Below are 13,679 nucleotides of genomic sequence, written 5' to 3' on the forward strand. Positions count from 1 at the left end.
AGGAATGGCCAGCCTCCCAGTGGCCACACCCTGTGAGTCTATCCACCCTGAGGACTCTGTGGTCTCTTCCTTCTGCACAGCTGGGCTCAGAGAGGAGACGCCATGTCCCCCAGCCTCACGGCCCTGCTCTGCCTCGGTGAGATGTGAAGGGGGAGGGAAGCCCTGCTCTGTGAGGACCCCAGGACTCAGGAGGCTCCCGGGGAGGAGGGATCTGCTCAGGATTCAGGGCAAATCTCTCACAGAGCCTCTCTTGCAGGGCTGAGCGTGGGCCTGAGGACCCCAGTGCAGGCAGGTGAGTCTGTTCCAGGAAGTACCAGGTTTCACCTTGTCATTGAGGACAAGGAGGCTCTGTCCCATCATCTAAAAAGGGAGAAAATCTGTCTCAGCTGGCTGGTTCAGTGGTTGGGTGTCGTTCTTCATCAAAGTGAAAGGCTTTAGGCTCGATTGCCAGTCAGGACTCACACATGGGGCCCCCATGTTTCCCTCTCATATTAGTGTTTCCCTCTCTCTTGCGCTCTCTTGTTCTCCATCTCCCCCTCTCTCTCCCTCTCTCTCCCTCTCTCTCCCTCTCTCTCCCTCTCTCTCTCCCACCCTTCCCCCCTCTCTAAAAGCAGTGGAAAATGCCCTTTTAAAATTAGAAAAGGAGATCTGGGCTGACAGACGGGGGACATCACAGAAGGTCCTGGGACTGAGATCTGGGCACTGGGGGTGGAAATGTCTTGCAACCCAGGTTCTAATTCCTTCCAGGGACCCTCCCCAAACCTACCCTTTGGGCTGAGCCAAGCTCTATGATCCCCTGGAGGAGCTCAGTGACCATCTGGTGTGAGGGGATCCTGGAGGCTAAGGAATACCGTCTGGATAAAGAGGGGATCTCAACACACTGGGATGCACAGAAGCCACTGGAACCCGGGAACAAAGCCAAGTTCCCCATCATACACATGGCAGGGCAGTATGCAGGGAGATATCACTGTTACTATCTCAGCTCCACTGGCTGGTCAGAACGCAGTGACCCCCTGTAGCTGGTGGTGACAGGTGAGAGGACACTCAGGGGTCCCAGCCTCAGGCTCTGCCCTTAGGAAGGGGGATGCTCTCAGGGTAACTCCCCCTCACAGCCCAGCCCTGGGGGACGTGAGGGAGGTGTGAGCCCCATTTAACACGCTGCCTCCTTCTCTCCTAGGAGCCTACTACAAACGCAGCCTCTCAGCCCTGCCCAGCCCTGTCATGACCCCAGGAGGGACCGTGACCCTCCAGTGTGGCTCACAGGAGGGATTTGACAGGTTCATTCTGACTGAGGAAGGAGAACACAGGCCCTTCTGGACCCTGGACTCACAGCAACACCCCACTGGGCAGTTCCAGTCCCTGTTCCCTGTGGGCCCTGTGACCCCTAACCACAGCTGGACATTCAGATGCTACGGCTGTTACAGGAACAGACCCCACATGTGGTCACAGCCCAGTGACCCCCTGGAGCTCCTGGCCTCAGGTGAGGGACTCCTGACCCTGTCCTGTCTGTGCTCCCTCACCTCTGGCCCCTGTCCCTAGGACATTCGGGGCCAGAAATAAATGAGTAGTGCAGAGGTTCCACGGAGGGGGGTCCAGCCCCTCAGAGATAAAAGATACAGCACCTCCTACCTCTGAGTCCCCTTTTCTGAATCTCAGCAAAAGGAAAGAGCAGGGAGGATGGAGTGAGATGCGTGTGAATTGAGGAAAAACGTGATTAGATGGAGCAGAGAGGACAGATCCCCTCCCCCCCACACTCACCTCCTGCATCTTCATCTCAGACTCGGAGCCCCTGGGGTCCCAGTCCCCACTGCACCCTCTCCCAGAGGGAATACCACCCTGCCTACGGGCCCTGCTCTGCAGCCCCTGGGCTCACCTGAGCCTCCATGACTCAGTGCTCACCTGAGAGTGAGGAGGGACTGTGCCCGGCCCAGGAAGAACTGGGGGCTCCTGCCCACGCTGAGGGCTCTTCTGTCTGCTCCGTGGTTCTGGGTTCTCTGGTCTGTTCCTCCTGCTCCTTTCTAAGAACTCTAAGGGAACATTTGCATATATAAATTTGAGTTTTAAACATTTCTGACTTCAAAAAGGTTAATTCTACTCTTATTTTCACTGGAATTATGTTAAATTCACCCATTTATTATGAAAATAACCTCTCATTATTAAGAAGGTTTTTTAAAAATGCTTTTAAATGTTTATTTTTGACTTCAGGTGCATTTTGAAGTTTTAGTCATGAAATTGCCTATACTCAGAGCTCAAGAATTGTTCGAGTGCCCCGTATATGTCTGTGTGTATAGATGAGACCAACCCATGGACCCTGAGTCCTCAGCTGCTGAGTAAATAAAAGCTCCCATCTCCAGAAGAGTGAGCTGGGATGGGTCAGTCTCCTACAGTGAGCAGAGAGATTACAGGGACGTCCTCTGTTCTGTAATGAGAGACCTCATTTCTCACCCAACCTGAATCCTTGGGGCAAAGCCAGCTTATGTTCCAAAGGGCCCCAGGAGCAAAGTCTACACTGAACAGTCCCCGGCAGACTGACAGGACCCGTGGCAGCAGACAGGACCCTCACAGCAGAGAAAGGGTTCGCCAAGGGGCTGGGAGCAGTCACGCCATGGGAAACGGGAGGGTTCTGAGGTCAGTTGGCTCAAGTGGCATCAACTCCTCACGCGCCCACTTCTTTGTGTTGTTCAAGGAGCAGCCGACACCATCGGCCCATCACACAACAGCTCAGATAACACGAGAAGCGAGTAGGCGAATCCTCAGTTATGGGGCTGGGTGTGGAGGGTCCTGTCTGTCAAGGGGAGGCAGGTGAACCTGGTGGGCATCCAGGACCCAGGGGAATTTGTCTGCTGTGATCTCTGCAACATCTTTGTCCACATTTTGCAGCCTCCCACCCCCAAGACTACACAGTGGAGAATCTCATCCGCATGGGCGTGGCTGGCTCGGTCCTGGTGGTCCTCGGAGTGCTGCTGTTTCAGGCTCAAGACAGCGAGAGAATGGCCCAGGCTGCCACCAGGACCTGAACACAGAGAGGACAGGGCATGGTTCAGAGAGGGGGAGCCATGGAGCCCATCTGACGGCCCAGGAGGTGCTGAAGGACAGTCTGACCACAGGTGGGGAAACTGTTGATTTGTCCAGGGGAGCAGAGGTGGCAGGGGAACCCCCAGATGAGCCCAGTGTCTACACTGCTCTGGCCATCCACTAGCCCAGGAAGGACCCAGACCCCACACTCCAGGGTGGGGACCTGCAGGGACCCCAGAAAGCACAGGAACTGCCAAAAGGACACTCACTATGGGCCCAGCCAGCCTGGTGACCTGACATGGACCCCCAGCAGCTTCTGGGGCCCCGTGGGAGTCCCCTGATTCTGCAATCACAGATAAGTAATACCCCTACGCTTTGGAATCAAAGCAACAGACTTCTCCAGAATCAGTGTGTCAATTTAGAACAAAAATGGAAGGGAGAGAGTGCTTTCCATGACTGATAATGTAAATCTCACACGTCCATCCTACACACTGGAAAATTTACAACTGTGAATGAACATCTTAGAGAAGAAAAAGGCGAAGACAAGAGACCACCTACGTGTCCTTCCCCATGTGCTGAGATGCAGGTGGGGCGACCTGTGCGAGGGAGTGTCACGCAGCCACAGAGAGATGAGATACAGACAGGGCAGCGCCACAGATGCATCGTGAGAGCGTGACGCTACATGGGACAAGTCAGACCACACAGCACTGGGGCCGTGTGACTTCACTCGTGTGTGGGGGGAATGTGAAACTGTGGGCTGTCCTGTGTATTAACTACATTCCACTTGTAATTAAAGATGTTCCTGCAACGTGAACTCAGAGTCTGAAAAGCTTCCCTGGCAAATGCTTCACAACACTCATGCATGTATGAAACACACAGAAATACACACGTGGACACGCACAGAGACAGGAACATACACACAACAGCCTTACACAAGCCTCTCCTAAGAGGAAAGGAGGAAGGCACATCTGCCACCACAGTTTATCAGGCCAGAAGTAACTTGATGGCCAAACCAAACGAGGGAGCTACACAGAGGGAGCCTCACAGGAAGCTCTCTCACGTGAACCAGAGCAGAGTCCTGAACACAATCTCAGCAAGATGCATCACGGCATAAACTGTGCCATCCATCCCGGCCAGGCAGGTATCTCATTCCAGGAATGCACGTCAATTTCATAATCAAAACATCAATTGGAGACTTCGGGCCAAGATGGAGGTATAGGTAGCCACACTGTGCCTCCTTGCACAACCAAAAGAAGGACAACAACAATTTAAAAACAAAAAACAACCAGAACTGACAGAAAATTGAACTGTATGGAAGTCCGACAACCAAGGAGATAAAGAAGAAACATTCATCCAGACCCATAGGAGGGACAGAGACGGGCAGCCGGGCAGAGAGGACTCACCACAAGATGGTGGCTAGCGGACCCAGCGAGGTGGCAGATTGTGGAACGGGGAAGGCAAGGCTGCAGCTAGCAGACCCCACGAGGTGGTGGCTGGCAGACCCTGCGGTCCCACATTCTCGCACAGATAAACCGGGAGGAATGGCAGGGGAGTGAAACAGACCATGCAACCCACGGCACCAGCGCAGAGAAATAAAGCCTCAAACCTCAGATTCAAAACACATGTGGGGGTTGAGCCGGCAGCAGGTGAAACTCCCAGCCTCACAGGAGAGTTCGTTGGAGAGACCCACAGGGGCCTAGAATGTACACAAACCCACCCACTCGGGAATCAGCACCAGAGGGGCCCAATTTGGTTGTGGGTAGCAGAGGGAGTGACTGAGTAGCGCAGAGAGTGGAGCGAGTGCCATTGCTCCCTATTGGACCCCTCCCCCACACACAGTGTCACAGCACAGTGACCAGCGTTACCCACCCCTGGTGGACACCTAAGGCTCCGCCCCCTTACATAATAGGTGCTCCAAGAAAAAAAGAATGGCCCAAATGAAAGAACAGATCAGAGCTCCAGAAAAAATACAACTAAGCGATGAAGAGATAGCCAACCTATCAGTTTCACAGTTCAAAACACTGGTAATCAGGATGCTCACAGAATTGGTTGCATTTGGTCGCAAATTAGATGAAAAAATGAAGGCTGTGCTAATTGAAATAAAGAAAAATGTACAGGGAACCAATAGTGATGGGAAGGAAACTGGGACTCAAATCAATGGTGTGGACCAGAAGGAAGAAAGAAACATCCAACCAGAAAAGAATGAAGAAACAAGAATTCAACAAAATAAGGAGAGGCTTAGGAACCTCCAGGACATCTTAAAATGTTCCAACATCCAAATTATAGGGGTACCAGAAGGAGAAGAGGAAGAGAAAGATATTGAAAACTTATTTGAACAAATAATGAAGGAGAACTTCCCCAATCTGGCAAAGGACTTCCAGGAAGTCCAGGAAGCTCAGAGAGTCCCAAAGAAGCTGGACCCAAGGAGGAACACACCAAGGCACATCAGAATTACATTACCCAAGATTAAAAATAAGGAGAAAATCTTAGAAGCAGTAAGAGAAAGGGAGACAGTTACCTACAAAGGAGTTCCCATAAGACTGTCAGCTGATTTCTCAAAAGAGACCTTACAGGCAAGAAGGGGCTGGAAAGAAGTATTCCAAGTCATGAAAGGCAAGGACCTACATCCAAGATTGCTCTATCCAGCAAAGCTATCATTTAGAATGGAAGGGCAGATAAAGTGCTTCTCAGATAAGGTAAAGTTAAAGGAGTTTATCATCACCAAGCCCTTATTAAATGAAATGTTAAAGAGAGTTATCTAAGAAAAGAAGATAAAAAATATGAACAGTAAAAATGACAGCAAACTCACAGTTATTAACAACCACACCTAAAACCAAAACAAAAGCAAACTAAGCAAACAACTAGAACAGGAACAGAACCACAGAAATGGAGATCACATGGAGGGTTATCAACAGGGGAGTGGGAAGGGGAGCGAGGGGGTAAAGGTACAGAGAATAAGTAGCATAAATGGTAGGTAGAAAACAGATAGGGGCAGGGTAAGAATAGTATAGGAAATGTAGAAGCCAGAGAACTTATATGTATGACCCATGGACATAAACTATAGGGGGGAATGTGGGAGGGAGGGGGTGTGCAGGATGGAGTGGTGTGAAGGGGGGGGAATGGGACAACTGTAATAGCATAATCAATAAATATATTTTTAAAGGGAAAAAAGAAAAAGATGAATAAATCTTAAAAAACGTTAGCTTCAAAACATCAATCGATACAATTCAATCATTAAAAGAAATAGAAAAAAAAATCCTATCAACAGATGCAAACTTTGGTTACAATAGAGCACCTATTTATAATGAAAAACTCTTCAAAAGTAAAAGGGAATTTTCTATCATTTACGGAAGCATCTTTCAAAGGCTTTATAAAAGAAATGATGTTTAAACGTAAAAACTTCAAAATTTTTTGCCTGCCATTGAGCCTGGGACAAAAACTGTCTCTATGGAGCTGCGTGTGTGCACAGCCTCCCCGAAACCCACACCTGCTCCATCGCCCAGGTTTTGCGGGTGGAGGAGGGGCCGCCCCCCACAGCAGATGTGACACCCCCACCCCCACTGCCTTCCTCCGCGGGTGAGAGAAACGCGCCTACCCCAGGACCCCGCCCAGCCACAGGCCCCACCCAGCAGGCAGCACCCACAGCAGTTCACTCCAGCACAGCCCCAGCCATTGCTTCGGCTCCCATTCCCACACCTGCACCTGCACCTGTCCCTCCAGCGCCCACCACAGCTTCCTCTGATCCTGCACCTGCTGGTGCAGCCAAGCAGGAGAACACAGCAGAAGAGCCCGTGGGAACCCCCATCAACCATGGGACATCCAGACATTCTTCCCCGTCAGACCTTTTTGAAGATGTGACAAGTGCTCTTGTGGCAGGTCAGTCCTCTGAGACTATGGTCACTGAGGTCATGTCGATGGGCTGTGAACCAGAGCAAGTGATGGCAGCCTGTGAGCCAGGGTCAACGACCCTGAAGGCCAGGCTGTATCTTTAAAGGGAACCCCGGAGACAGAGAAAGGCAGGCTGTGCTTGGTCCCCCTCCAGCAGCCAGTTCTGGGGCTCCTCAGCCCAGGGCCCTGTCCCTGGAGAGTCTGAGGCAGTAATAAATGAGGGGACCAGGGGGTTTCCACGGACAGGACACTCAGGAGCCCCTAACACCAGCCCCTCCCCCATGCACCCTGGGTCCCCAGCTGTTGAGTTCCTGGGGTTTCTCAGCTTTAGAGGAATGACACATGAGTTCTGTGCCTCCCACTAAGCACAGAGCACACAGCTCTTACTTATTTCTGGATGGAGACCATTTTCACCCCTCATCCTGACCTCCCAGGGCACAGCACCTGTGGAAGTGACTCAGAACGAGTTCTGAACCCAGAGATCCCAGGCAGGCTGAGATGATCCAATGGGGAGACAGGGACCTGGCAGAGTGGAGTTGGGGCTCATGACACGACCCTGTGAAAGTTACAGCCTGAGAGGTGGGGCATCCGAGAGCACAGACCCCAGGAGGAGGGCTCCAGTCCCCCCAAGTCCTCACTCACACCCCCATCTCATGATCCTCAGGGGCAGCCGACACCCTCAGCCCATCACAGAACAAGTCGGACCCCAGGAGTGGGGAGTAGGAGAATCTCTCAGTTGTGGGGCTGGGTGCAGAGGGTCAGGTCCTGCCAGAGGGAGGCAAGTGCTCAGAGTGGACATCCTGGATCCTGGGGAGACTTTGGTCTGCCTGACCATGGTCACTTCTGTCTCCACATATTGTACCCTCCCACCCCCAAGACTACACACTGGAGAATCTCATGCGCAAGGGCGTGGCTGGATTGGTCCTGGTGGGCCTCAGGATGCTGCTGCTTCAGGCTCGGGACAGTGAGAGGAGGACCCACGCTGCAGCCAGGATGTGAACACAGGGGGGCAGGGCACGGTTCAGAGAGGGGGAGCCGTGGAGCCCATCTGACGACCCAGGAGGTGCTGAAGGACAGTCTGGACCACAGTTGGTGAAACTGTCTGCTGATTTTTCCAGGAGAGTGAACAAGGTTTGGGCGCAGGGAGTGTCTGGGTGCTCCCCCTGCAGGACTCTCCCTCCATTGAATGTGTAGCTTCTCTCCCTTCTTGTTGACTTTCTGAAATGACCTCCCTCGTTTTCTTACATGAGGATCCATCCCACATAGCTTCTTGGAGTCCACATATCTAAAACCTCATGCCCTTCTCCACTATTATGTAATAAAATGTCCTTTGTTTATAATCATATTATCAGATGGCATTATTGAATCTATATCTCTTCAGTTCCCAGTTAACCTGGTTTTAGTACCTGATTAGATGCACTTAGTCAGATACAAGCCTGGGAAATACACATCTAAACCGATGCCACCACCCTCTCTGTCCCCACAGTCCTTCCTGTCTCCATCAGACGCCACCTGTGCCCTTTCCCCAAAATGTCATCCCTTGAAGAGACAGCAGGTGGTGCTACTCAGAAAACACAAGTGTGAGAGAGCTCCGACTTGTGACGCTTGCCAGTTTCCGTGGTGTAACTTCTCCCTCCAAGGCCAAGCCAAAATGCCAATGTGACTTCACTGAGTGCAGAGCTGGGAGATGGCAGAATCATTGTCACCACTGAGTAAGAGCCGTCTGCCCCACACCTCCCCACACACCCTCTGTTGATGGGCATTTCATCATCTTTTAGAGACGATGGTAATTCCTACTGCTGTGTGAGGGCGCAGTGTCAGTGAAATTGTGACAACAGAATCCAAGATATTCACACAAGAGTCAAGAGAAAAGGTATCAAATCTGAAAAGAAATGGACTCAGTTCAAATAATTTGTGTTGGAGGTAAAAATTACTTCAACCCATTTGGAAAGCACGTTGGAATTATCTAGGTAAAAGGAGGAGACACGGAGTTATGACCATGTTGCATACATGCTGCAGAAGCTGCATGCAGGCACGAGTTACACTCACCAGAACACGGACCAGAGTGACTCTCATAAAGCAAGCACATGTCACCAAACCCCATGAGTAAAAAAGAAAGACGAGTGGTATTTGTTCACCGTGACCCACTGCACAGCAGTGCAAAAGCACAAATTAAATCAGCAAGAACAATGCATGTCAATCTTCAACCTGCTGGTGAGTCCATGAAAGAAGATTCTCAACAGAAGGCAGGCAGGGCCGTTCCATTACACAACCTTCCTAAAGAGACGCCACTTGTCACTCAGGCAGGCACACCTAAGAGATACCTGATGAACTAAAGTAGGGACGGATCCCATGAGATCTGTTCAGGGGTTAAACATATGCAGTGTTGAAGGCTTGTTCAAATGTCCTTTGTGACTTTCGTTTGGTGACTTCTAAGTGCAGTTGTCATCATAGGAAAACGCCACCCTTCTATTTGGTGACTTGTCTATGTCTTCAGACAATTCAGGGAGCTCTCCTGAAGTAGGTGGTAAAACCCATGGGCTAACCTGGGCAATGCACTTCCTACAAACGGCTGTGGACATGTTGGCGGAAAAGTGTCACCTTGGCAATGCCATTGCCTCAAAACATGATCAGCACCTGTCTGACCAGATGTACTAAGTCCAACCAAACAAGGAGTCCCTGCTCGAGGCAGACGCTGGCTCTCAGAAGACACCCTGGGCATCGCCACCTGACACGCAACTGGCCATGTTAAACGTCCCCAGCAGCTTCTGACCCCATGTTGCTCCAACCGTCTGGATGCTTGTAGGTCACCAGTGTGGATGTGGGGGTTGTTTCACAGAATGGGGTTCAACTCCATCAGGAACTCATGTGGGATCACATAGGTTTTGGCTGCGGACTGGACAAGGCTCAGGATTCCTCATCTCGCCCAGGAGCCCACTGAGGAGGACTCAGGGGAAGGCGGCTGGGTGCACGGGGTGTTTGTCTTGATTTCACTCCCAGATGGAAACTCACTGGGTACCCGACCTTGAAAATTAAACACAGTATCAATAAGACCTTTTGTCATTGACAGATGGTGTTGGATAAATGAATGTACAAAAATGTAAAAGAATGAAGCTGGGTATGTACCACACACCCCACACCAAATAACCTCAGAATGAATCAGTATAACAGCTAATATAAAACTTAGGATCAAATGGGTAAACCTGCATGAGTGTGGGCTTACTTATGTTTTCTTAGAAATGACACCAAAAACACAATAAACAAAAAGTTAGAATTTATTTAAAAAATAATAATGTATGTGAATCAAAGAACGCTGTCAAGAGAGTGAAAAAAAATCAACATACAAAACTGGAGGAAATATTTGCCAATTATATCTAATAATGATCTGGTCCATAATATGTAAAATAGATGTATGACTCAACCATCAAAAACCAAAAACTCCTATTCATAAAAATGGTCAAAGTACTTGAGTAGGCATTTCTATCCAAGATATATTCTGCAAAGAGGACAAGTTCTGTAAATGGACAAATGAGCTCAGGAAAACGTGCTCACCATGGCCAGTCATTAAGAGAATGACCTTGAAAATGACAGTGACCAACATCAGCAAGATAGTGGCGAATTAAGAAGTCCCGGCTCTGCTCACCCACAGAAGCCACGATTTGACCACCATCCACGGACAAAACTGCATTCACACTCTGGGGTGAACATGCAAGGTCCCGGCTCCCTGTGGAGCAAAAAGCCCAAGAACAATCGCCTTGAAAAGGGTGAGAAGACCAGCTTCACTTTACCGCACGGGCCCTCCCACCCGCTGGCCCCGCACCACACAGGGATACGCCCTCCACCTGGGATTTCTCCTGGGGGGTGGAGAGAACAGGAGCCTCCGCCCCCACAGCCTTTCCATCACTGCCCGAAGGGCCAGCCTCTGTCTGGCTGAGGGGTCTGCAGGCTGGATCCTCTGGGGGCAGCTGAGAATGAGGAAATGGGGAGGGTGTCAACAACCAGCCCACCCACAGACCCTGCAGCTGGCACTGAGTTCCTCATAAAAATGAAAATAGAACTTTCATAGGTGCCAGGACATTCACTCTGAGTGTCTGTTCAGAGGAAATGGAATCAGGATCTCTAAGAGACATCTGCACTCCCAGGTTTGCTGCAAAGTCATTCACAACCGTGAGCACTTGCAAAACCCCTGAGTGTCCGCCAGCAGATGATGGATAAAGCAGCTGTGACGTCCAGATACACAAGGGAATACTCTTCAGCCATCAGAGGCAGGAAGTGCTGCCATTTGAGACACACGGATGCACCAGGAGGACATTGTGCTGAGTGACGTGAGCCGGACACAGTGAGGTCGATCCTGCATGATTTCCCTTATGTGTAGAGCACGTTTCTTAGAGATGTGAACTCAAGTGAAATAGGGGAGGGTGGTGATTACCAGAGACTTGGGATTGGGAAAGAAGAAAATGTTGATCAATACCTGTAAACTTTCTGCTGTGTGATAAATACATTCTGGAGACCTATGTACAGAGTGTTGATCATAGTTAAAAATAATGAATTATACATTGGAAATTTTCTGTGTTCTCCCTACACACACAGAAAAAATGGACATGGTGTGAAGTGATGGATGTGTCAGTCATTTGACTGTGGCGATCTTTTCAGAGTGTACAGATATACCGACACACCACGATGTACACCTTAAATATACACAATTCCCATGTGTCGTTATTCCTCAAAGCTGGGGAAAAGAACGTTTCTGGTCAAATGTCTATTTTTTTTAAAAGATTTTATTTGTTTATTTTTACAGAAGGGAAGGGAGACAGAAAGGAGAGAAACATCAATGTGTGGTTGCCTCTCATGCGCCCCCTACTGGGGACCTAGCCTGCAACCCAGGCATGTGCCCTGACTGAGAATTGACCTGATGACCATTTGGTTCACAGGCCAGTGCTCAATACACTGAGCCACACCAGCCAGGGCAGGTTAAGTCTCTTTTTGAACAGAAGTAAAGCATCTGCAGCAAGCCTGAGCCCCAAAGAATATTAACCGGGACACACATTAGATATTCCTTCTGCAAAGTTTTTTAACATTAGTATTTACTTATTGGGAAGGGAACAGGGCATGTTACACATTGAATAGTAACTGTGACGTAAAAAGGGCAGTGAAATAATGTAACACCCTCACATGATTGTGGATTCTAGGCAAACAAACATGATAACTTTAGACATTGAGCGTGTTTTGTGAGGTGGCTCGAGTCCAACCCTCAGCACCTGCTGTCCTTGTGGTGAGAAGACGCTGGTCAGCTTCCTGAGTGACGGGCACCTTGTGGACAAACTGGGGTGTGGGGACCCTGCCCACCACATCCTGTGCCTTTGTCAGCTTTGCTCGACTCCTGTCTCCTGCTCAACAGCAGCAACATCGTGTTCCCCAGATTCCTCAGCCTCCTGGGCCTTGGTGAGTCCTGGGAAGGAAGGGAGGAGTAGCCCATGGAGGAAATCTGGGCTTTCATATGGCACGGGACTAATTCCATGGGTGGGGCGCATGTGAGCACAGGATCCACTGGAAATCAATCACCTCTCTTGTGGTTTCCTTCCAGGGTGTGTCTGGGCCAGAGGACCTGGACACTCGCAGGTGAGTCCTCTCCATCCCCTCAGTGCAGTGAGCAGCAAACTCTCCTGGCGTCAGCCAGGGTTGTGGGGGAGAGAGGAGTTGGGGCTGCTGTGGACAGCACTGGAGGGCTGGTGGTGAGACCTGTGGAAACACAAGGGAAGCGGCAAGCCCTGTGTGATCCTGGTGGCTTATTTCCCCGGGAGAACCTTGCTAGTCTCTCCCCCAGGCCACGAAGCCCAGGTCTGTATTCACATGAAGGAGGCTGTGGATTTCCAAAGCTGTGGTCTGGGGCAGGTGGCTGTCAACTCCATAATTAGGGCAACAAGACACCTGACCCCACACAACCCTCCTAGGACCAGGGGTCCCACGCCTTCTCTAACCTGCCCTTGACCTTAGGAACTGCAAGGCCTCCCACTGGACCTGCCTCAGACCTCTGGCAGGGCCTCCTGGCCCTTGGGGCAACTCTGATGGGGGAGAACTTAACAAAAGATCAGGGTTTGTTTCACCTTATTTTCGTCAAGTAGAACTTCCTCCTTTCTCCTATGTCTATTTCTTTTATTCAAATTGTTTTTTAAGTTAACCTTGCACAAACATGTTATAAGCACTCTAGGAAAATTCTTTTGGGGGGAGAACTGCAGGTCCTTGTGGGGTTGGACTGTGTCCCTGGTCCCCCACCAGGTCACCCTGGGCATTAGGAGACTCAGCTTGGGGGGAAGCCTTGGAAGAATGAAAAGGAGAAAAAGGCCCACGAGGGGTAAGAAGAGGGGTGGCTCCCCATTCTGAGCTCTAAGGCAGTGACCCCTCTCTCCCAGGTGGGCACAACCAGCCCTCCCCGTCAGCCTGGCTGAGCCCTGTGGTTCCCCTGGGAGGGCATGTGACTCTTCAGTGTCATTCCCCCCCTCTGTTTACCTCGTTCCAGCTAACCAAAAGAAATGGGACCCCCGGTCCTGAGCTCCAGAGAGATCATATCAGCACCTGCACCATGAGCCCTGTGACCCCAGCCCATGCAGGATCCTACAGGTGTTTTAGACACCACAGCCACTCATCTGATTGGTCAGCATCCGGCAACGCCCCGGTCATCGTGGTCACAGGTAGGAGGCATCCAGTCCAGCCCATGACCACCCTGTGTAGTCCGAGTCAGATGCCCATGGAGCCGAGAGTGCATGCTGCATTCCCCG

The 13,679-nt window shown here is 50.6% G+C and overlaps 1 protein-coding gene across 1 annotated transcript; it reads left to right on the top strand.

Moving 5' to 3' along the window:
* The first annotated feature begins 102 nt into the window (after positions 1-102).
* Positions 103-3,086, top strand: LOC112313843 (leukocyte immunoglobulin-like receptor subfamily A member 5). Its single transcript, XM_053915062.1, is given in 6 exon segments — positions 103-136; positions 257-292; positions 748-1,032; positions 1,178-1,480; positions 2,687-2,737; positions 2,881-3,086. Coding segments are annotated over 6 exon segments (846 nt in total). The 3' UTR covers positions 3,018-3,086.
* Positions 3,087-13,679: the final 10,593 nt, after the last annotated feature.

Source organism: Desmodus rotundus, chromosome 12 (genome assembly GCF_022682495.2).
Source record: "Desmodus rotundus isolate HL8 chromosome 12, HLdesRot8A.1, whole genome shotgun sequence".
NCBI classification, from domain to species: Eukaryota; Metazoa; Chordata; class Mammalia; order Chiroptera; family Phyllostomidae; genus Desmodus; species Desmodus rotundus.